Source organism: Crassostrea angulata, chromosome 6 (assembly GCF_025612915.1).
Source record: "Crassostrea angulata isolate pt1a10 chromosome 6, ASM2561291v2, whole genome shotgun sequence".
Taxonomy (NCBI): domain Eukaryota; kingdom Metazoa; phylum Mollusca; class Bivalvia; order Ostreida; family Ostreidae; genus Magallana; species Magallana angulata.
In genome coordinates this window covers 7265655-7291685 of record NC_069116.1, presented here as the reverse complement: position 1 = coordinate 7291685, position 26031 = coordinate 7265655, and the positions used below count along the sequence as shown (strand labels likewise).

The 26031-nt window shown below is 33.1% G+C and overlaps 3 protein-coding genes across 3 annotated transcripts; 2 read left to right on the top strand and 1 right to left on the bottom strand.

Moving 5' to 3' along the window:
• The first annotated feature begins 606 nt into the window (after positions 1-606).
• On the top strand, positions 607-1702 carry LOC128189319 (CCAAT/enhancer-binding protein gamma-like). The gene is made up of 2 exons (XM_052860878.1): positions 607-762; positions 1139-1702. The coding sequence occupies exons 1-2, from the start codon at positions 756-758 to the stop codon at positions 1522-1524; spliced, it is 393 nt and encodes a 130-aa protein (XP_052716838.1). The 5' UTR covers positions 607-755; the 3' UTR covers positions 1525-1702.
• A 10082-nt stretch (positions 1703-11784) lies between these two features.
• LOC128189231 (39S ribosomal protein L38, mitochondrial-like) lies at positions 11785-19608 on the bottom strand. Its single transcript, XM_052860760.1, has 8 exons — positions 19421-19608; positions 17873-18016; positions 16596-16804; positions 15320-15438; positions 14518-14676; positions 13211-13347; positions 12702-12789; positions 11785-12022 (listed from the first exon to the last, which is right to left on the bottom strand). The coding sequence occupies exons 1-8, from the start codon at positions 19575-19577 to the stop codon at positions 11821-11823; spliced, it is 1215 nt and encodes a 404-aa protein (XP_052716720.1). The 5' UTR covers positions 19578-19608; the 3' UTR covers positions 11785-11820.
• Positions 19609-19786: 178 nt separating this feature from the next.
• LOC128189232 (heat shock factor-binding protein 1-like) lies at positions 19787-23652 on the top strand. The gene is made up of 3 exons (XM_052860761.1): positions 19787-19955; positions 22552-22618; positions 23194-23652. The coding sequence occupies exons 1-3, from the start codon at positions 19884-19886 to the stop codon at positions 23277-23279; spliced, it is 225 nt and encodes a 74-aa protein (XP_052716721.1). The 5' UTR covers positions 19787-19883; the 3' UTR covers positions 23280-23652.
• The last annotated feature ends 2379 nt before the right edge of the window (positions 23653-26031 follow it).

The following is a 26031-nucleotide window of genomic DNA, read 5'->3' as shown; positions in this document are numbered from 1 at the left end:
GCATTATTGAAACCAGAGACATAAATGACATTATTAATTGTTATGTTATGTTATTTAATTGTGTCTCTGTTGAAACCATAATGACAATTTTCTTCAAAATATATCTCAGGTACATGGGCACCCTTTAGAGAGATGAGAGATATCAATATTCACTGTTTATCAATCGATATATAAAATCATAATAAAAGTCCATATGAGAGATTTTTCTCCAGGATCGATCATACGAATGTTTTCTAGTACGAGTAAATGAATGTGAACTAGCCTGGTTCCCTGACTTCATAACTAAATAAAGAAAGAAAACCAGGCAATGACAAGAACCAGTATTGGAAATTCCAAATATCTAACGATCTATTCTTTCGCCAGAGGTCGCGCAAGCTTCAACAGCAATCGGTAATCATCGGTTGTTTCCGTATATCCAACTCGGTACATCTCGGTCAATTATTTGATGTCACTAACGGAATCTATCGAGGCTTACCGAATGGGAACCGGAACCAACCGTGGATCGTCGTCGATTATTGAATATAATTTGTTTATATTAAAAAAAAAAGAAAAAGTATGAATATATTTACAATGTTCATGAAATAAATGTGTTGAAATAATTTACATAATTTGACCGGTTGCAGTAGTCTGCACTGAATACAGGAAGTGAGAATCGATTGGTGAAGCAGTTTATTGCATCACAGATTAAATTGCATGGAAGGCCATTAGTATACAGTGAACATTTGGAAGGATATTCTGTTCAAAAACCCGAGTGAATGTCAAGTGAGTGCATGGTATATAGTATAATACCCAGTCATTAATGAAACAAGTTATAATATTTTGATTTTGACAAGTTATTCGTGTTACTTTTGGTTTGTTGATATTGACAATTCTACTTCCGGTTTTTGATTTTGCAATCAAATATTCAATTGTTCTTTACAAAATTGCTTCTCTGCTCGTTTCTCCTAATTTTTATCAAATTTGATTAATACAAATAACTATAATTAATAGTTTTGTGAAACAATTAATATCTTTGAGACTACATCTTGCTCAAACTTGAGGGTTGAAATCTTATTGCATCAGGTTCTAAATCAAGAGAAAGGGAGAACACTCTGATATTACTATCTTTAGTTCATGATGCAATATTTTTTTGTTTTAGATAAAAAGATGGCACCAAAGCGTCCTGATTATGAGGGTTCAGATGGAGAGTCATATGGTAAACCATCGAAACGTTCAAGAATGATGGAGAAAGACACAGATGAATATCTCAAAAGGAGAGAAAGAAATAACATTGCTGTTAAAAAGAGCAGGGAACGTTCAAGACAAAAAGCCAAGGAAACAATTGAGCAAGTGAATAGGTTGAGGGCAGAAAATGAAATGTTGGAACAGAAAGTTGAAATTCTTTCAAAAGAACTTAGTGTTTTAAAGGACTTATTTTTGGCTCATGCCGGCAATGTTGCCCAGTCAGAGCGTGCCATAGAAGCAACAGAATCAAGAGCTCCTATTCCCGATCATCAGTACAGCTCATCAAAACAAAAACAGTGACTCTCATTTTCAGTGGGTACAAATATCGTTAGTGCTGTGACCCTTGTTGTTAGAGATATTTCAGCAAAAAATCATATTCTGTACAATACACAGTCTCACAGTGCTTCAGTTTCATACATTTTAGTTTCATTCAAACGAATGAGGATTGTGTTACTGAATAAATTTCTATGTCTTTACAGTTTGTCTTTAAAGAAAATTCAGTTTAAATACTGAGTATTTAAATGAAGTGCATTCTAAATTTTGAACATTATCACCTCTGCTGTCTCTGAGTAAATTGTGGATACAGAAACTGATAGTGGCAATAAATATTTAGGAGTAGGTTGAAAAGACCAACTCCTCTATATTAAAATACCCTTTAGAAATATATTGAATTCACTCATGAAGCCTTTGTTGATGAGATGCTGTCTAAGAGAGTTAAGTAAAAGTTGCAGATTTAAAAAAAATTTATACCAGAAATTTATTTCACATATTACATGTACCGGTACCTTTAATTTCAATGTTACAAAAAAACTTTGCCTGGTATCAGATTTTTAATTAACAAAAAAAGAGAAAATGTCAAAATTATGGGTACAATCTTGATTTTATAAATTTGTTGAAACTCTTAAAAGAAGTGTTTTAGGCTTTTTTAGAATAAAAAGTTATAACTGACATCAGCATTACTGTAAATTCCTTATTTTATGCGAGTACTTAATTCCACGATTCCACTGTCTTGCATCAAATTGTGAGAATATAAAATTGCGAGCACCAATTTTTTATTATGATTTCATATAGCCCAAAACTGTCCAAAAAATAAGACCAACATTTTAAAATCCACGAGGACTGCTTCTCACGATTTTTTGCGGGATTTAATAAGGAATTTACAGTAAACAATGATAGGACAAGCATAATTAAAGCAGAAACATGTAGTGCCATAAGAAGAAAAAATAAAGTCCAAACAAGAATTTTACACGGTCTGCTATGACCGCTACATTTTTATTAGAGCTTGATTCCAAGTCTGTAAGTGTAGTACATGGACAAAAGATAGATAGTACAGTCTATATGGTTCAGACAAACGTTTTGCAAAGTGGTATGATATGACTTTAACCTCTTGCCTTGAAACTTTGTTCAAGGTCACTGCACAAGGTTAACCCAAAGGCACTTGATGGATGAAGTATGAGCTAGTTGGGCTAAGGGGAGAGAATGTACAATACAGGCAAATGATGATGCATGAATAGAAAGATTCACAACATATAAGCATTTGATATAACGGTAGTCATGATGACTGTATTTCAATAAAATATTTCAAAATATTTACATTTGCAAATACGCTTCCTTATATGAACCTATAGAATAGCAAAAACGTTCAATTATGCATGAACGTTTTCGTGACATTACAATGATAACGCATATGCTTATTGCAATATTGTAAACATAAAAACACTGTTATATTATTGATTCTGAACGGTTTGCCAATATCAAACGTAAATATAAGTAATAAACAGCAATCTTAAAAAGTTTGCAGGGATATGAACTTGGTTGGTACGTGATGAAATCTTTACTTTTTAAATTTTTAAATTTATTCCTTAATTGCACTAAATAATGGTTTTTAGTTAATGTACAAAACAAATCATTATAGTATCATATTATAAATGGCAAATTAACTGTGAAATTAGTTTACTCTCACTGTTGAAGAATTCCCTTAGAACTGACATCTAGGGCAAGATAAGGGTTTTGGACAATCCTACCCTCAGTACACAGCTTTTTACATTCCACCCTGGTGCATATTAATGCTCGGGTTCAAATGTAAAAGTCAAAGAATTATGTCACATGGAGACCTTGGAGTAATACAAAACACCCATGGACTACGTCACTCACCTGAGTAACAGATCTTAAGAGAATTGTGTTATCCTTTTCAAAATTTTTTTCATTACCGGTAAATCTCTGAACTCAGAAAGGTGAGCCAGAGGGGAACACAGAGTTTTTAACAAATCATGAAATGGAGCTACACTATATACTGTATGTATTTGGGTATAAGAAATATCACAAGTTTTGTGGCAGACTTGAGCCTAAACATTGTTACATTTATATTCGTACACATAATTTGGCATTCATTTGGAGCCTCATTATGTCCCGTGGACAGTGGTCTAGCATCGTAACCTCGGGAGATTTTTCTCAGTATATTCTTAAGTTGAACTTTGCCCCCTCCTCCTATAATAATAGTGGAGGGGGTGGTCATAAAAAATACAAATACATGTAAAGTACACAAATTGCTTTCATCATAATTTCACAATTTGAAGTTCTCTATGATTTCCCTTTTATACATTTCTATAGTGAACTTTGCACCCCTCCTTGAGGAACACTAGACCACAGACGCCTGACATCAAACATTTTTTTTTCAATGATAAAATTATTCCCTGTGCTACTACTATTATAATATTATTATCATTAAAGTAGAGGGGATAATTTTCTTATTAAATGAAATATTTTTAATTAAATATTATAACCTGTGCTCTAGACAAAGGTTTAACAAGATGGAATTAGAGCACAATATCATAGTAAACCTCTGTTAGGCTGTCTAAAAATTAATTATATGTTTAACACTAGATACGATCTCGTTACGAGTAACGAGTAGGTCTTCCGTTCAATTTTTTAAACGATTCGATTAAAATATCAATGAAATTTCACAATTCTCCCTCAACCACCTCCTTTTATATAATGTATACGATTGTCAATATCCTTTAAAATGCTTAACAAAGAGTTTTGCTTTTTAACATACAGCACATTAAAGATTTAAGATTTTACTCCCCTAAAATCTCTAATTACGTCATCAATGGAGTTGGAAATGAGTTTTACAAACAGATATTGCTGCTATCAACAACTTTGCTTCTATAATGCATTACAAAATCTTGATCATTTTTAAGGTATGAGTAATAGAGTTTAGGAGTCTATTGGCCCCTAATTTAAGGGTCCAGCCCCTTTTTCTTGATTTTATACGAAAGGTCTCATGAATACTAACATTTTTTGTTCTTACATCCATCTAAAATTGTTGATCACTTTTGAGATACAAATGATTGAATATTTTAGGGGCCAGCCCTCTAGATCCTTAATGGGGACAGAAATTCGTGTTTTGATAAGTGGAATCAATTTAAATCATTTTTTCAAACATTTTCTCTTCTATGATGTCTAACAAAATATGTATACTTCTCTAGTTATTTTTCGTCAAAGTTAAAGTAATTTGGCCCCTAAAAATCCCTAATTACGTAATAGATGGGCGTGGCAATAATTTTTTCAAATAGATATTGGTACGATCAACAACTTTGCTTCTATAATGCATTACAAAATCTTTTTCGTTTTTAAGTTACTTGTAATAGAGTTTACGAGTGCCTTGGCCCTTAAGAAAAGGGTCCAGCCCCTTTTTCTTGATTTGTTTGAAAAGGTCTTAAAAATACAAATATTTTTTGTTCTTACACCCATCTAAAATTGTTGATCACTTTTGAGATACAAATGATTGAATATTTTAGGGGCCAGCCCTCTAGATCCTTAATGGGGACAGAAATTCGTGTTTTGATAAGTGGAATCAATTTAAATCATTTTTTCAAACATTTTCTCTTCTATGATGTCTAACAAAATATGTATACTTCTCTAGTTATTTTTCGTCAAAGTTTAAGTACTTTGGCCCCTAAAAATCCCTAATTACGTAATAAGTGGGCGTGGCAATGATTTTTTCTAATAGATATTGGTACGATCAACAACTTTGCTTCTATAATGCATTACAAAATCTTTTTCGTTTTTAAGTTACTTGTAATAGAGTTTACGAGTGCCTTGGCCCTTAAGAAAAGGGTCCAGCCCCTTTTTCTTGATTTGTTTGAAAAGGTCTTAAAAATACAAATATTTTTTGTTCTTACACCCATCTAAAATTGTTGATCACTTTTGAGATACAAATGATTGAATATTTTAGGGGCCAGCCCTCTAGATCCTTAATGGGGACAGAAATTCGTGTTTTGATAAGTTGAATCGATTTAAATAATAAATTCAAACATTTTCTCTTCTATCATGTCTAACAAAATATGTCTACTTCTCTAGTTATTTTTCGTCAAAGTTTAAGTACTTTGGCCCCTAAAAATCCCTAATTACGTAATAAGTGGGCGTGGCAATGATTTTTTCTAATAGATATTGGTACGATCAACAACTTTGCTTCTATAATGCATTACAAAATCTTTATCGTTTTTAAGTTATTTGTAATAGAGTTTATGAGTGTCTTGGCCCCTAATTTAAGGGGCCAGCCCCTTTTTCTTGATTTTGTTGAAAAGAACTTTTAATTATCTACCACTTTTGTTATATATGTTTTAACAAAATATCAACTCATAAAAAGATACAGATCAAAACGTATGAAAAATTTGATTCGAAATTCGTACCCAATTTTCGAGCCTAGGCGAGCTCATAGAAATGGCGCCACTGGCGCCAAAAAACTACATTGTGCACAACTTCAACCTATTGTCTACCTATCCTGAAAATTTCATATTCCTATCTCTGATAGTCTCTGAGTTTATGTCTGCACAAAATTAGTCGTAAAAACTGACAAAATCGGCCGTAAATCGGAACCGGAAGTGCCGATTTCAAAATTTCAAAAAACTTCTAGAATTATGACCACTGGCAATCATCTGAGAAAAAATGGTCGAAATCGGCCGAATAGTTTTCGAGAAATCGCGTGCACAAAATTCGTGGAAAAAAATAATAATAACTAGATACGATCTCGTTACGAGTAACGAGTAGGTCTTCCTTGAGATTTCTGTTTTAAATCATACCATGAATATTCGATATAATTTCAGAATTACCCCCCCCCCCACACACACACAAACACTTTCAGATAATGTATACAAATCCCTAATTACGTAATAAATGGGTGTTGCAATGAGTCTTCTAGATAGATATTGCTACATTTAACAACTTTGCTTTTATAATGCATTACGAAATCTTAATCGTTTTTATGTAATTTGTAATAGACTTTACGAGTTTCTTGCCCCCCCCCCCCCCCCAATAAAGGGGCCAGCCCCTTTTTCTTGATTTCTTTGAAAAGGTCTTAAGAATACTAACAATTTTTGTTCTTACACCCATCTAAAATTGTTGATCATTTTTGAGATACAAAAGTATGAATATTTTAGGGGCCAGCCCTCTAGATCCTTAATGGGGACAGAAATTCGTGTTTTGATAAGTTGAATCGATTTAAATAATAAATTCAAACATTTTCTCTTCTATCATGTCTAACAAAATATGTCTACTTCTCTAGTTATATTGCGTCTCAGTTTAAGTACTTTGGCCCTTAAAAATTCCCAATTACGTAATAAATGGGCAAGGCAATGATTTTTTCTAATAGATATTGGTACGATCAACAACTTTGCTTCGATAATGCATTACAAAATCTTTATTGTTTTTAAGTTATTTGTGATAGAGTTTAAGAGTGCCTTGGCCCCTTAATAAAGGGGCCAGCCCCTTTTTCTTGATTTTGTTGGAAAGAACTATTGATTTTCTACCACTTTTGTTATATATGTTTTAACAAAATATCAACGGATAAAAAGATATAAATCAAAACGTGTGAAAATTTTAAATGAAAATTCATACCCAATTTTCGTGCCCAGGCGAGCTCCAAGAAATGGCGCAACAGGCATTAAACAACTACATGCTGCACAACTTCAAACTATCGACTACCTATCCTGAAAATTTCGTATTCATATCTCTTATGGTTTCCGAGTTTATAGCTGCACAAAATGAGTCGTCAAAAATTACAAAATGGCCGACAATTCGGTACCGGAAGTGACTACGAAAAAATTAGGAAAATTGTACTAAGTTTAGATCACGCCCAATCATCTGTGAAAAAATGGTTGAGATCGGTCGAATAGATTTCGAGAAATCTCGTGCACAAAATTTGGAAAAAAAAATAATAATAAATACTAATATGTCCTCCTTTTAAAGCCATGTAGAATATCGTTGGTGCATTGCTAAATGTTGTGTGCATACAATCATGGAGATGACGGCATTTCTTTGATGCCGGCAAAGCGACTCAGTGAACTCTAATGCGGTCGTACTGCAGGGGCACTTTGGCGGCATGTCTTTGATGCCGGCGATGCGACGAGCGTCTGAATTAAGCAAACTGCTGACAGAAACGAGAACTATATTTGTACTAAAAAAGCTGTTATTATTTTTATTTATGATAAAAATAAAACGGAAAACAATAAAAACCACCATTTTAAAGATAAAATCGTTAAAGAAAACAAAATGAGGGAAGAAACAATAATCGGCACTCGGGGACTGAACCCGGGTCGCCTGGGCACAAGTCCAACACTCTAACGACTGAGCTACGCGGACTCTCGCTTCAGAACTTTTGAGCTCAAAATCTCAGGAATGCTTTGATCGATTTTAAAACGAATTTCATATTTTGAAGTGTTTTAGACGTCTCTATCGAATAAAAACATAAATAAAATTCAAGTTTAAAAAATTGAAAAATTAAGGTTTTTCATTTCCTTCCGGTGACGACCGGAAGTGACGGCGGACGTTCGGATGTGCGAAGGGCACTGCGGCCGTACACTCTCTACCATCTCTGAAAATTTGAAGGTTCTATCATAACAACTTTTTGAGAAAAATCGTGAACAAGCAAAAACGTAAAATCTTTAATATCTCGGTACCGGAAGTGACGATCTAAAAAAGCCCGTACACTTTTCTTACAAATTTTGTCATGAATAAGATCTGAAAATTTCATGAAAATTGGCTGAATCATTTTTAAGAAAACGTGACAGAAAAAAAAAAAGAATAAAAATAATAGTGAAAAAGAAACAAAGCAATAACAATAAGGTCTTCCGTTGGAAACGGAAGACCTTAATAAGAAACAGTACGAAAACAATAAGGTCTTCCACTGGAAACGGAAGACCTTAATAAGAAACAGTACGAAAACAATAAGGTCTTCCGTTGGAAACGGAAGACCTTAATAATCCACGTACGTAGGTTTAAGAGAAAATGATGATTAAAATAAACAAACCCCAATTTCAATTTCATTTTTTCCAGTTTGGTGTTACTTTTTGCAACTACCGTAAAATCTGTAGATTCTGCAATACGAAATGTTAAGGCCACATGGATTATACGGCCTTTGATATAAACAGGAGAGATGATAAAACAGCTACTCTATATGTAGCTTGAATATTCAATTTATTTGTATTAATAGAAATGAATAACAAGAGGCCCATGGGGCCACATCGCTCACCTGAGCAACAATGGGCGTTCAAAAGATATTGTGCCATATGGTCCCTCGGTAGAATAACAAAAAATAAATATTGTAAAGTATTCGAATTTTACACTTATTTTTGCATACACGTAATCTTTGACATTGTACCTTCATGAAATACTATTTTTTACCAGAATAAGAAAATCCTACTCAAAATATAAAACTAAACATTTGGTAGGGGTACACTGTTAAGTTGTTAACTTCCAATTCCCTATATTTTCGTTCTGCCCCCCCCCCCCCCCACACTTTGTAAAGTGATCAAAATATATGAGAGCATATAGGTACATTTTTTTCATCAACTACTTACTAGTTATTGTATTTAAAAAAAAAATATAATAGTTATTGTTTTTTATTTAAAAAATCCTACATGTATAGATGTGAAGAAGAAAATTGTACCTCAATATGCTCAATTCTTCAAATTAAAAACATTCAAAAATTTTATTTGTCTTCTCCATTATAATTAAATGTTATTTACTTCGCGTACAAACCAGGATAATTTTCCGCTGTGATATTCTTAGGAATAGCGATAATTACTTTATTCCCGCAACAGAAATGTGTCAGAACTATGGAAACTGTTTTAAAGAAGTCGTTTTTATTTATTCGTGTCTGAAAAACTATCAAAATTGATGTAGATTTCACATTATTTATTGTATAAAGAGGGGGCCCCAGATTTTATAATGTTCAACCAAAATTTCAGCGTCAATCGTAGTCTTATAAGCAAGATACAGAGCTCACAGTTCGCCTAGGTTTGAGTCATATTTTGTTCACATGAGTTTATTACATTCAGCTTATGATTTTTAACTTGGTATTTCCTATTCAGCATTTAAAATGGAAAAAAAAGAATGGCATAAGATTTTCAATTCTTTTATTCACTCAAGACCAGTTCACTGGTATCTGAGGTTCAAAATCAGTTTATACAAATGTACACAAACACAGTGAAGGATCACATGTACAGTAGGAGTAATAATGACGAAAAAAGGTTAATTTTACAATACAATAAGATGTTTAAGTTGGTTTCTGGAAGAACAGACTTTGAAAATTTTCTTAATAAATATTGACAAATTTTTTACTTTTTTAATCTTTAGTTTTTAAGATCTGTGTACAAACATAGGATTGTGAGCAAATCTCTGTATCTTGCTTATAATTTGAAGCTTAACACTCAAATATGGTTAGTAAATAGAAATTGAAAACAAGTAAACACAAGAAACATTCACTATAACAAATAAAGAACACAATTTATTTTTTCGAAATGAATCATATATATACATGTATATACCTACATATTTCCGTCAGCGATATCAAACTCTATTTAAACTGAATAAACTCGAGAAAATGCCGAGCATCGCACAAAAACCTATTGCATTAATCTACCATTACGCAAAAGATAATGCCGATCGAATTACCGATAGAATGAATTGTATTTCAGTACTTTTTTGATACATCAGATTTTGCTTAATTTGCGCAGGTAAACAGTTAATTGTTTGATTTACCGAAGTCTCTGTTTGATTTGATACGTACAAATCACGAAATACAGACGATAATTCCCAGTTTACAAAGCATAAATAATGAAAACGAAACGAAAATCAGAACAAGCTAACACCAACGTCATGTGTGAAAACTGTCAACGCATTGAAATATTTAGCCTCAATTTACTTCACAAAATCGGCAACAATATATTTTGCATGTTTCAAAAATTTCCCTTCAAACGCGAACTGTTGCACAACAAGCAAATTCATCATAGTCAGATCGACCCTTTTTCGTATAATGTCATGGCTGCTTTAAACAAAGAACCTCGTTTTAGAAGTATGGAATACGAGTCTTGGTAAAATGGGTATGCAAACCCGGGCCGTGGCAAAATAAAAGCCACGGCAGATCGACAATCGTCAATTCCAAATACGCATTATTTTGCAGCAATATTTACAGCGAATACAAATATACTGGTCCATCAAATATCCTGAAATTTTAATGAGATTGGCAGATTAATAACTGCCAATCTTCGTTTTGCCCAGGCCAAGTCTTGCCTACCCATTTTACCGGATGCTGAACCCGAAGCTATTAAACTGATTGAAACACGCCTTTCCTTTATTGTTATTTTCGTAATAACTCAGATTTGAAACGAAACAGAATTGGCCCATAATTTTTGCAATTTATATTTTCCTTCCCATTAGGATAATTTATGCTAAACTACGTTGAATTGGAATCAGTAGTTCTTGAGAAGAAGATTTTTAAAAATGCACCCCCTTTTTCTACAGTTTCAAGGTTTTCTCCGCTTTGAATACAGATCGGACTTTTACTTTTGCAATTTATATGCGCCCTCCCATAAGGATGCTTTGTGCCAAATTTGGTTGAAATTGGATAAGTAGTTTTAGAGAAGAAGTTCAAAATGTAAAAAGTTTACAGACGGACAGACGGACGGACGGACGACGGACAAAATGTGATCAGAATAGCTCACTTGAGCTTTCAGCTCAGGTGAGCTAAAAAACCACTTGATTGAAAATTATGTTTAAATTTTATTACCTTACCTTGTACGTTTGGTATTTTCAATGATGACATTATAGATTAAATGTAGAATCAACTTTGGACAGCCTTATAAATATTGGCATTTCTGGTGCTGTTATAAGAGGGAAGATTTTTAAGACACCACATTATTTTTCCATTTTCTTATTATCTCCTAAAAGGATGGGTATTTTAATAATTTGGAATCTCTATAACCTTTGGATGATTTATTTTCAAGTTTGGTTGAAATTGACACATAGGTTCTAGAGAATAAATATGCAATGCAAGTTTACAGACAAAAGCCTGTAAACAGAAAAGCTTACAGCTCATGAAGGCTTAACCACATTATTTATTAATTTTCTTTCTATGCTTTCTAAATTTTAACATTGTTAAAATAAAAATTTGATAATTTTTACTCCTGATCTGGCCACTGTGATATTGACAGACTACAAGTAGCACTATTTTCTATTAAATAGAATTTGGAATGTACTGGTAAAATAAAATACAAAGACTGATATTGAAAAGCACATTTATTTCAATGAACAGTACTAGTCTTCCCACTGCATGACTTTGTGGGTTGCATTTCTCCGTTTTTTCTTTAACCACGACGGGAGACCTCTATTTTCGAGCTGGAGCCTATAGAGGGGGTATTTGGGATCAGTGCTAGGTTTAAATGGGTGCACAGTCTTCAGCTTTTCCTGTAACACCTCCTCATTAATGTCCTTGATGTCTCTATACCTATCTAAATACCTGAAGAAGAACAAAAGGAACAAATTGAATTGAGCTGTCTTCAAAAGACATAAAACACCTCAAGGCTCTGAGCATGTTAAAATCAAAACATCCATCTGCTTCCCTGTTTTTCGATGTGTCTCGACATTAAAAACCAGGAGCAGATGGAAGTATTAATTTTCATCAGATTGTGGGTATCCTGACCTAGATAATAATGAGGTTGCTTACTACGGTTTCATTTATTGTAGAGCAACAATTTACTTGGATTTTTTTGTTGGGTCTCTCCACAAAACGAATTTTTATTGAAATAAGGTATCAGTATGTGACAACAGAATTCATTTATAGGACCTCCAACCATCGTCCATTAAGTTGCATACATCCTGATTTTTACTAATAACCAATAATATTCATGAAACCGGTCCAACCCCAGGATGACAAGACCCAAATATTTATCATTTTCATTATTAAATAAACGATGGCGATAGTGTAAACAATTGAGATTTTACTGGTATGTTAAAATGTTGATAGTTTATTTTTAGTTTTATCACATTGACCCTCAAAGTCGTTCACAAGTAACGATTAAAGTTGAAGATGAGAAAACTGATCAAAGACAATCTACCCCCCCCCACCAATCTCCTATCATTGGGATATGAAAATGATGTATTTGGGAGCTAAAGCAACCCAGTACAAGCATACATACAAGTTAAATGGTTTTTTGTGTGGAAACTTCTTCTGTATTGGATGATATGGTACAGGGAAAACAAATTCAAAAGACGGCTCCTTCATATCTAAAACAAAAATTCAAAGTGTTCAGGGTCACAGTCCATGGAATCTTTACACACAGCATACTGTTCTTCCTTATTTTATGCAAGAACTTTATTCAGCAAGTCCACCACTTGTATAAATAAATATATAGTCCTGAGTACAAAACTTTTACCGCGGTAATGCAATTTCATATGGTTCACAAGTTTCAGAAAAATAATAGCTAAATTTTGAAATGACAAAGGGTTGCTTCTTGCAATTTTATGCAGATATTAAATTCATTCTTTTAGTCAGTGATCTACAGTATAAAATATGCTGGTTACCAGGAATTGAATACTTGGAACTCTTATACAACATCAAACAATATCATATTTAGATTGAATCGCGACCTATGATTTCTTTCCCTCAATACTTCTTTCCATTAAAAACTTCTGGTCAAAATCTCACCCAGTTTGTTCCAGAATACATCCCGAACACTCTCATCATGCTCACTTTGAAAGAAACAGAAACCTGCAGGGGTCATGTGATCCTGGTGTCTCTCGTAAAAGTTAAAGGTATTGAATGTCCTCTCCTTTAGAGAGCATCTGTAACAAAAGTAAGATATTTTCAAAAATTGAAAACAAATCTAAAACAATCTCTTTAGTTTTGTATTGAGTAAATCTTTTATTTTAAAGCAATAAAAGCTGTATTTTTTAGAATTGTATTTTGCTACAAAAAACTGCTAGTATGATAAGTCTGCATGTAACTTAAACTTTTATGATAAATATGATTTGAAAAATCATTAATTTTTGTCAGAAGAAAGATTTCTCTTCTAAGGAAAATATAGCAGATCAGTTTTTGTACAATAATTCAAATTTGCTTCAATTAAGGCTTCTTAACAGCTTTTCCCACATAAATATAAAAACCATGATATTTTTTTGTCATTTTAGAAGAAAATAACATTTTCTTTTTTAAAAAATTTCAGCATGAAATTGCAGCTCATATTGCCTTAAAAAAATGGATCGAAGCATCATAGAATTCTTGAATAATGTATTCAATATCAAACATTTACAATTGGCCCATGTCCTTAAAGGTTACCTGAACATAAAACAAACTTGGGATAGGTAAGATCAACAGAAAAAAGGAGAGAGATCATTATGATTTACATGTAGTTTTTGCAATACATGTATTTGATTTCTGGTGGTACATGTATGTTACGTTCAAAGATGACCCCCTATAGCATTGTTTAAGGCACCATATACAAACTGGTCTCCAGACATGAATAAGTAAGATGTATTTAAAATTGTAAAGACAATATCATAAATATTCCAGCAAGAGGAGTTGGAGGAAGACCACCTTATGATTCCTAACTACATGTTCTCTTTTCACACACAGTGAATAACAGAAGATTGGAAGTGGTTGCAATCTGTCACCTGAAAAACTCCATCTTTGCTAGCCAAAGGTTTTCGATCCACTCCGCTCCCCAAAAACCCTTGGCAGGTCTCATTACAAAAAATCGGTGATGGGGTGGCACTGTATAGCGCATAACTTAAGTTGCGTCACTTACAAATTCACATTTTGATCGAATAAAACATTGGGTTACATTCACACTATGGCATAAATACAACTTGAAAACACTTTGACTGGCAAATCTTGTAAAATAAACCAAGGAATGCTTTATTACCGTAAGTGTTTGTAGGAACCTGTACCCTTGGCTAGCAAAGATGGCAAAACTTAAGTAAAAAACAATAGAAGAGAGCACATAACTGCCTTACATGTTTGGGGATAGCCTGTTATCTCTGAAATCAATTTGCTGTTCCTGTTTGAAGAGAATAAAAACATAACGATGGAAACCAGTGCCTTTGACAGGAAAAACTTGCAGATAATCACAGAGTTGTTCCCCTTTACTAATGTCATTTCCAGGTATATTGCCTCTGAAATATAAAAACAACTTGATTGACCTAATACATGTATCTGATTTCATTCTGTTTATTAAATCAAGAGGCCCGTGGACCACCTCACTCACCTGACTTACAGTTGTGCTTATTTTTGTATTCCTTTGTACATTTTAAAGAAAACTTGAATTATACATGTAGTTAAACCCTAACTTTTGGATATTACATAAGGGCTTTACTGGTACTTTCATACTAGCCAGTGGAGGTACTTGACACTTACACTAGCCAGTAAATAAACTTGACACTTACACTAGCCAGTAAAGGAACTTGACACACTAGCCAGTAAAGGAATTTGACACTTACACTAGTCAGTAGAAGAACTTGACACTTACACTAGCTAGTAAAGGAACTTGACACTTACACTAGCCAGTAAAGGAACTTGACACTTACACTAGCCAGTAAAGGAACTTGACACTTACACTAGCCAGTAAAGGAACTTGACACTTACACTAGTCAGTAGAAGAACTTGACACTTACACTAGCCAGTAAAGGAACTTGACACTTACACTAGTCAGTAGAAGAACTTGACACTTACACTAGCCAGTAAAGGAACTTGACACTTACACTAGCCAGTAAAGGAACTTGACACTTACACTAGCCAGTAAAGGAACTTGACACTTACACTAGCCAGTGGAGGTACTCTGCATTGTTATCCTGTAGATGGCTGTCTGGTGCTGTCATCAACAGAGTCCATAAACTATCGCCATCAACTTCATAGTGAACATTTGGAACTCTGGATGTCTGCCATTACATTGACAAAGTACATAATCAGTCAAAGATGGCATAATCATAGCCATAAAATACATGCAGACAACATTTGCACAAACAGAGTATGGATGGCGTGTAACAAGGTTAACTGCTGCGGTTTGCATACCTAGGTGGCAGATATTAATATAATAAAACAGTTTGAATGTTGGTATAAAGAAAGCTATGCATAGTGTTGCTAGATCAAATCCAAAGATGATGAAGGAAATTTTCGCTATGGTCACCACTTTTTTAAAGTAGATCCAGTGTTCTGTGATGTCACACTTTTTTGTAAAACTTTGAATTCTTTAAAAATTGTGCAAGATAGTTTTATTTATTTTATGTGAATATAATCACATGGATGTAATTGGAATTATTGGTAGGTTCAAGATATTTTATCTATGCAAAGGGGAAATAACTCTTTTTCTGACTTTTCTCAGTTGTATGTCTAAATGCTATATTTTTTCTTATTCCAACGATTAATTTTAAAATATTTTTGTAATTTTAGCTTTCTGATAAAGTTGACATTAAAATTAAAGAAGAAAAACAAATTTCTGCCTACAAGATTTTACTTTTAACAAAAAAAAATACATTTTTCTAATGCTAAAATATGCTTTAGTTTATGTTTATCTGGCATCTCAAAAAGTGTGATGACATGTATATTTTTTCTAACAATTGATGACATTTAAGTCTATAAAGTCGAAATCAGTTCAGTTTTTCAACTTTCCTCAGAGAATTTTACGAGTATGGAGCTACCTTAAGTCCAAACCAGATGTACAGTCAATGTAGGTAATGAGGCTCAAGACACATCTTACTAAGAATTAAAATGTAAGCTTATATACTGGCTTACAAATTTACTTTTTACAGCAAACATTTACAGTTTATAACATGAACCAGCTACATTGATGACTGAATACTTTTGGCACATTCCAATTTATTAATTAGTCGGCTTATACACAATGTAACACAATCAATCCTCTTTGATAGGATGTTTGCACTCCTGATTGAAATAAAATGTCATGTCATATGATGTGTAAGGTTTGGGCTAATTAGGAGCTTCAAGTGTCCTCCTAGTTTAGCTTTACTTTCCATATTCAAATCACAAAAACTCATATAAATGGTGGTTTCCAACAACTCTATTAATTTCTACCTACTTGAGAAGGTTCAATCAAATTTCCATGAAAAACTGGCACTTCATCCTCTTCTGATATATCATAGCTGACCTCTAGATCAACCTGGGGATAAAAGAATGCACCCCCGAACAAGTCGCGGAAAACTCCATAATGTACAGCAAGTCTGTGGAGATGCTCCTTTTTATTTGTATCCCAGGATGCAGCATCAACCTCATCCAGATCAATCATCACTGTGAGAAACAAAATTTAAGCTTGCAGCCATTTTTTGTGACAATTTTAATGTACTCAATAATTATGCACACCCATGCTTAAAGTAATACAATGTACTAATATGACAATGTATGTTATTCTAGTTTCTTTCTCCTATATCTCACAACTGTAATGGCAGTTATTCTTTTTAACAGATACAAATTTCTTGTTAATGAAATTCAAAAAGCACATGGTAAGAAACATTCTTTGTTTACTTGTTTTGAATAACATTGTAATCACTACAAAAAATAACTGACAAAAGATTACGCTAGTCGGATAACTCGGATTAAAATCAAATCTTCCACAAGCTCTTCCAAGATGCTTGGAATACCTCCCATTCAACACTCAAAAATACCAGCTACTGCTAGTGAAAGCTTTTATCAGGCAGGGCTCAGGCCAACATACATATATTTTAGATAACTTAATGAACTTGAGCTCGTTTCATTTCATGGGTTCAAATGAACTGAAGTATAATGATTTTCAGATATTACAGCAAAATTCAAATATAACAAACACAGATATAGCGAATTTACCGCTATAACAAACTCTTATTTATGTCTAAGCAAAATTCTTAAATAAACCTATAGAAAGTTGTTGAATATAACAAACATAGCTACAACAAATTTAGATCTTTAACAAAGTAATTTTAATACCCCAGCTGGGGTATTAAATTCTAATGTACTTTATTATTTATATTAATATAACAAATTTTTTCCATTACAAATTTTATTGAAGATACATGAAATTTTATGATGCAAATCTTCAATATTCAAATTCAAAACATAATACAGTAAATTAAAAAAAAATTATATGAAAAGTTTATATTTATATTTTGTAAATGTCGTTAATATTGATTTTATAACTTACAATAGTTTGAAGTACTTTCAGCTACCTATTTTATAACAAATTTGCAATAAGAATTTAAACGTATAATGAATTACAAGTATAAAGAAGTTTTTTCTATGGTCCTTTGAAATTTGCTATAATCAAATTTTGCTGTATGCATCAGACAACTGATTAAAGTGATTGAATAGAAAGTTGATACTTACACTCTCCATCTTGAACAAGGGCCAGTAACTCCTGTTTGTTTTTCCTAATCACAGCTCTCTTTTGGGATTGTGTTATGGCTGTATTAGTCAAAGGGAATCCAATGTTGACATTATTGGCTTTTGATTGTTCAGTAAGCTTCATATCTAAAATATTTACAGAATTTATATACTGATGGTATGATTAAACTATTGCTGCAACCTAAATTGTGGAAACTGAGCGCAGCCAGAGGTGAGCAAAGCCCGCCTCATGAAGTAATGTGTATGGTTACATGAACATCTAAGAAAATTTGTGAAAAAATGAAAGTTGAATCAGGGGTTCTAAAGGCTAAAAAATTCTAAATAACAAAGTTAACTCAATCATTTTATGAATGGCGCTTGTTTGTTTGTTGTCTCTAAACGTGATTAAAACTTTCCAAGTTTCAATGCATATGCAAAACAGATAAGTTTCAAAAGTGCTTTATTCAAGAAATACGACTAGTTTTACATATGTCTCATCAAATTATTAGATGGAAAATAAAAACATTAACATTAAGGCACCAATCTCTTAGGTACTGATTACTTCTGAACAAAGTTGCGAAACTTCAATTCATCAACATATGAAATTGATAAACATTTACAGAAAACTAAATACAAATTTCTTGGAATCTCGTACTATTTAGCTGAATGTATGAAACTTATTGAAACATGAAGTCATTATGTACATTGAGCATGGGACGTTTAGATTATGATAGGCAGGCATATCCACATGAGTAGGCAAATCCACAGCAGTTGGCAATTTTATTAATTTGTTGTAAATAAATAAGAATCAAAATTCTACCAGAGAACTTTGCGAGCGCAGCAACAGGATGGCAACAAGTTTTCTAGATTTTCTTTCATTCTATAATTTCATGCATGAAATATTTTCGGCTCTGAGTGTGACGTCACACAAAAACTTTCAATGGCTGCTGTTTAAGATCAAGATGTGCAGAAATTGGTTTAAAATAACTGAATAATAATTGTAGAGAAATAATCACAAGGAATTGATAAAATAACATCACGGAGTTGATGTCTGGTATTTAATGTTGTTGGTTGGATAGCAACTTAAAAAAAATGTAGAAAACTTGTTGCCATTCTGTCGCTTCGCTCACTCTGCTCGCAAAGCTCACTGGTAGGATTTAGCCTGTTTCTCATTTTACATTTACAATAAATTCATGAAATTGCTGACTCTTGTGGCAGATTCTGCCGTGTGTGTTTCAAATGCGTTTTATCAGAGACATAAAAAACATTGTTATTTATGTTTCTGATCTTATTCTGTCTTTTAAAAAAGAATCATCTGTTTAAACCAGAAATATCTATGCATCTATGGCCCACAGTCAGACCGTTTACATATTTGATATTATAATGGGTTGCGTGAAATGCAAACATTTCTGAAACTGGATAAAGACACTCCCACAATCGAGAAAATAACCGTTTTAAATGTGAAAGAAATATATTTGATCTTCACAAAATAAAAGGTTGTTTGAGGAAATTCGAAAGAGATGAATCCACCGATTTTCTTTTTAGAAATACCTGCTAATCTCTGCTCAAATGTTCTAGCAAGTTCGGGCATTTTCCCAAGCCTCTTTGATTTTCGTAATCCCGTTGCATAACGTACATTTTCTAAACGATAAGAACTTTTGCAACTAATTAAAGTTTTGATCAAGTGTTTTGCAGTGGAAGCGGCCATTTTCACATTTTTGGAGCTGGGTAAACTTGGTGAACATAAAGAGTTTGCACATTTTTTCTTCTGTTTACAAATATTTATATTAGCTTATGAAATTGGTTTATTAGTTTTCAAAACCTTTACAAAACATCACAATGAAAGATGAAGACCGTAGTTATTTTATTTTAAAATAATTTTATTTACCTAGTCCCAAAGGAAACCCCCCCTAATGCGCATGCGCAAATGTACACAAAAGCCTGTCATCCACTTCAGTGACTTCTGGAAAGACTTTGGTAAGGACTAATACTAAGGACTCTATTGGAAAGCGACATGGCAGACAGCGGCAAGGACTACATAACCAACAGCTCTGATCCTAAGAATATCCAGGATTTAACTCAGTTTGTAAGTAAAACAAAGCTTTCACATCAAATATTTTCCCCATGCAACTTGCTGATTTGCAAGTTTAGACTTGAAATTGATTTATTTTAAACATTTTAATGCATCAGCTTAAATATATTTATTGCATACTATGTATGAACCTGTGATTCCAGCACGAAAGAATGATTAACAACATTCATTTATATAAACATATGCTTTTCAACCTACAACAATATTATATAGAATTGATCTGTTTATATCATTTTGCAGGGATGCATTACTTTTTATAACATTGGTAAAGTCTTTATAGTCTATGCATTAGGCATGTTTAAATGGTTGTCAAAATATAATTCTGTTTGATTTCATGTTCTGGTATATTTGTGAGAAATGGCTGTTTTGCAATGCAATCAAATATGCCATGACCGAGTTTTGCTGAAGCAGTTGCTGAAGTAGTTGTTAAAGTTTAGTTTATAACTTTTTTTTTGGCAGGACATAAGCTCATAATATTCAATATGTACAATAAATGAATATATCTTAACTATACATGTATTGGCATTCTCAATTTTCAAAACTAGTAATAAAATAAGGCAAAGAAATGTTTAACACTTAATACTAGAGGTTTCCTATATCTTTATTACACCTAATCTCAGCAAGATTCGTCGAGACTGAAAATTTTTGACGGATATCTCTTCCAAATTTCAGACCTGTGCCACAGAAAGTGATTCAGGAAAATTTGCCCCAACATCGGTTGGGTGTTGCAATAGAAATACGCTGAATGTCAAGTTAATTGCCAAAAGCATAAAATATGGAATTTATAAGAAATTAAAAGGAAATGTCGATATTTATAACTAGACCTTTTAATTTTATAATTTAATATTCATAAAATAATAAGAATGAAATATTTGAGAACAACATATCTTGAATTGAAAAATAAACAAGCTAGTTCATATTTTGTAGGATTTAAACCTTTTAATGGAAGGAAACTAACATTTTATATTGATAGAGAGTTAAAAGGAGCCTCAAAGTAAAAAGTTGAAGCGGACAGTTGATTTAATTCAGCGTATTTCTATAGTAGCAACCCTCCGAAGTGGGGGCAGATATTCCCGAATCACTTGTGTGTTTTACTGGTCTGAGATTCGTAAGAGATGTCCGTCAAAAATTTTCAGTCTCAACGAATCTCGCTGAGATTTTATTACACCCACCACTACAAAATTGTTCATAGTGTTGCCTTTGATTATATTATAAGTAAAAAAAAAAAAAATGACTATTTATGCTTGAAATTACACCTTGGTCTTTTAAAAATGATTTTGACCTTAACATTATTTGAAGCAATTCAAGTAATAAATTTCAGAAATGGAATTTGCCCCCAAATGAATCTTAATATTATTAAATTAAGATACTAAAGGTTGGATTTAGACTTATATTATTGGCAATTAAAAAATAAAAATTAATGTTATTGTCACATAAATTTTCCAACTTTAAAAGAGTTTGTAAATGCTATGGTATTAGCGGAATATCTGTTCCAAATAAGAATAGAGAACACACTCCCTTTCTCCAAAATATTGGGTCCTTTAATAACATTGTTCATTCCAATATTGTTAGGAACTCTTTGTGAGAACAATATACCTTGATTTCAATTCAATATGAAAAACTAAAGCAAGTATACATTTAATCATGTGAACAGTGAACGTCAAATTGTAACTTTCACCATTTTGTAATAATGGCCTGATACATTTCAAATATAAAGGAGAGATTTAAATGCACTTGCAGTCCACAGTTTTTGCATTGTCCTCAATCAATGACCTATACCTGTCTGTACTTGTATTTTCATTTTTAAAGCCCAGTGGTATTGTGCCTTGTCCATTGTATTATGGATGTAAATAATTAATTCCAGTGCTTAAAAACTTTCCCTTATCTCATTCATTTCAGAGATATGGACTCGTTATCTGAATATTTAATGTATTTGTTGATGATTTTATTACTGTAACCATAGAGGCTTTCTTTTGTTTGGCTGGACAAATTTGTTACAACTTGCATTCAGCACTCAGGGGTAGGGAATGAATTCTAAATAAGTTATAAGTGGTATTGATCAGTGATTGAAGCTAGCCTTATCTAGTGGTAGATAAGGGGGTTCGTGCAATCTTGATTTGCCAGATCCAACAGCTCTGTAAAAGGTAGATCAAAACACATACCCGGTAGATTTGATCTGTCATGATTTTAATCAATAGAAGTATTTGTAAATGGGAATTGTTGTTTACATAAATATATACCAGTAAGGCAATTTGTAATCTTAGCAATCCTGTGCAGAATTTCGTAAACGATTATAGTTCAATTGCAAGCATTTGTGATAACATGTCTATTTTCAATACAAGAAGTAAATTGGTGTCTGCATTTTGTGGATTCATGATCACCACAAATGCATTGCAAAATAATTTCCATTTATCACTGTATTTAGTAGCTTTCTCTAGAATTAAATTTAATTGTACTGAATCGTGTTTGTTATGGTGTTTTGAACATATTCTTATTGTACAAAATTACTATTTTGGTTGGGCACAAGTTCCATAACTTAGTCCGCCCTCTTATTGCCTCTTTTATGGTCTTACTGTGTTTTCTTTGACAGGTACAAAACCTTCTACAACAAATGCAGGATAAATTCCAGGGAATGTCAGACCAGATCATCAATAGAAATATCCTTTACTCATTTATTTGGTTATCTTAATAAAAATTAACTTTGCAATTCATATTCTGTGAATTTAAAACTTTGCCTAAAATTAATCTCTTTTTAAAAACTGTATGTCCCTCATACCAAAAAGTTGTTGGTCTTTCAGTCCCAATTTCTTATCATTTAGGTAAAATCTTCATGTTTTACAAGTAATGAACTTTAGTGGCTTTTTATGAATTCATGTTTTAGTATTCTGTTATGAATAAAAAATAGAAAACTTCTTTATCTACAGCACGGTCGACCCCCCATTGAAAATTATTGGTAGTAGTTACAGTATATCATTTTTGTTGTTGTTTATTGATTTTACTATATGTCTGTATGTATAAGTATAGCTATAATAGCTCTTAACCCCCTACCCTCCCAAAACCTGGGAGCTTCCAGGTGGCTTTGCCCCCTGGGCTCCCATCATGGCTTTGCGCTGCATTCACTGGGTGCCTCAAGGCGTCCCCCAGACTCCAGGCCTTTTAGACCCCCATAAATCCTGGATCTGCTATTGTACGGTATATACTGTGTATAATTATATATCCTTAACCATGGTACTCGATGAAATGGGCAACAGGATCGATGATTTGGAGAAAAACATCGCTGACCTGATGACGCAGGCGGGTGTCGAGGACCGAGCGTAATCCCAGCATTCCATCATTACTTCCTGTGTGGTTTAGCGTGTGTGCCTTAGGGATCAGTATACATTTTTGCACCTATCAAGGAAACATCTTGCCGTTTGGTTGAAAAAGAAATCTCATGAATGCAATATGGGTCTAACTCTAAACTGTGACATTATACATTGTCATAATTTGGCTTAGTGTGTTGGCATAATTTTTAGTACTGTAAAAGTTGCAATGGAAAGGATGTTTGTATAAGTTTTAATCAAAGAGAACAAATTCATCCTGTTTGTTATTTTCTCTTACAATTGTGATAAGTGTAATATTATTTATTGACTGTATTCTGTTTTTATTGGTGTCAATTAATTTCACAAATAAATTATAGTTTTATACACAACATTTTTATTTGCTTTGTAAAAAAATAAGCGATTGAATTGCAGTAAAACACGGTTATAACGAAGCGCTAGGGACAGGTGATTTTGCTTCGTTATAGGCATAATTCGTTATATCCGTCAAGTTTACAACATGTAATATAGTCAAGGGGAATGAAAATCACTTCGCTGTAAGCGTCAATTCATTATAAGCATGTTCGCTGTAACCGTGTTTTACTGTATTATGGAAAGAAGTGAAAGCTGCATGGTTCAATCGATAAAATATTTTATGGAAGCTTTAAACCAGTGTTTTTTGTTATGACATATATTCAGTATTAATAACCATTGAAGGAATTTTACCAACATTTCCAACATCTATGTCAAAAATTTACTGAGAAGAATTTTTTCAAAAAGTGAAGAGGATGTCTCTCTTGTAAGAATTTGTCCCAGTGACGAGGCAGCTACTTTCATAGAAAGACTGACATTCAGCTTCAATTTCAGAAATGTTTTGGTTAATGAAAAATATACCCACGTATATTTTGAAAAAAAAAATTTGTGTAAATGCATATCAGGCAGCCCAATCAAAGGACAATACCAAGTGGAACCTTTTGTGTTCTGATAATGCTTGCCATTGCTTGGGCTTTGCTTTAATTTGAAAATTTGGGATGTTGCAGATGTAACATAAAGCATATATATATGTAACCTTCAAAGTGTGCTGGGACAAGTACATGTATAGTAAAAATCTTAAATAACCTTGCCTAATTTAAGGACATTAAGATGGAGGGAATTGTAAAGGACTGTGTTTGACCAAAAACTTTTTATATACCTGATTCAGTTTATTGCACACCCAATGGGAAATGTAAAAGAAAAAAATGTGCTAAGCTAGATTTAAAAATGAAGATAATTTGACCTTGACCTCTGACCTAGAAACACCAAACACTCTTTATATTGCGAATTTGCAATGCGTTTCCAAAAGGAACTGTTAGAATTTGGAGGATGATACGTACAACATAAAACGATGTTATAGGTAGCGTTGTAAATTTCTATCCAAATGCATTCAGTATTGGGGGGGGGGGTCTAATTCGAGCGTCTTACTACCTTCGATAAATCAGATACATACACAAAAACTCCTCCCCATCATATGTCCATCCCCTGTCCTTAAGTGGCAATGCACTTTGAAAAAATTACGCACTTTAATTTTTTCGTCTTTCGAAGTGCGTTAAAGGATGACTGCACTTATTATACATTTTATTATGCAAATAAATACATAATAGGATTGGACATCAGGCTATGCCTATATTGGTCCTCTTTCCAAGGATCAAAGTTACAACTGATATTACAGTTACATTTGAATTGACTTAATGACTGCACTTGCCACTTGGGGACTTTTAAAAATTGCGACAAAAAATGTTCAGAATGGGCATATTTCTTTTAATTGTAGGAATTGCCAATGTCTTAACTGCAACTTTATGTAATTACACCAATATAAAGTTCATATTTACAAATAGCGTGTCGTTTTCATAGGTAGGGGTCATTACATTTTCCTGAATCTCCATTGGATAATGAGGACGCCCCCCCCCCCCCCTGTTTTTTTTACAGCGTTAATACATAGTCAGCTCAACATCATGTTTTGTTCTCCTTTTAATGGTAGTTGTATATATTTATAAGCTTAATTATGTTAAAAGGTGAACAATATACAAACATGCGCTCATGGTTAAACAGAAAGAACACTGTTTCCTCGTTCATTCGCATTATCTGTTGTAGAAGGTATACTATAACATGTTGAATATCATAATTCACCACGTGATTTCCAACTCCAGGTTACTATGTGAATACAAGACGCCCGTCATGTGACGTGTAAGGTAGCATGCATTCTGCTAGTCGATAATATTTGTCCATACTTACGGTATACAGGGAAAATTTTTGCACTTTTCGCCCTCGTTGTCGACAGGCGAATTTATAACTGGGCAGATTCCTCTGTCTCAAACTATCTTTCATTATTCACAACTTTGTCTTGGCGAATTCAAGACGGGCCGTTTGCAAGTGAAAAAGGACGGAAATAACACAAGAAAAATAACCCTGTCTACAGTATTTAAAAAATAACCCTGTGTACAGTATTTCAATTCATCCCAATCGAGTGATATTTACTTCCCTTCTCTGAGATCCCTTTAAGAGATTATCGGTTCTGTGCTTTACTGATTAATCTACTTGGTATAATTTTTTCTCGAACACATTGAATGTTGACATCAGTTACTGGTTTACGATCATCAATGGCTACTTGTGCTGGCTGGTATCAAATATCTTTTATAAAAAAATGGCAACATGAGAGAGAGAGAGAGAGAGAGAGAGAGAGAGAGAATTTTCAAAAAGACATTGTTACTGTTACAAGTTATCATATTTGCAAA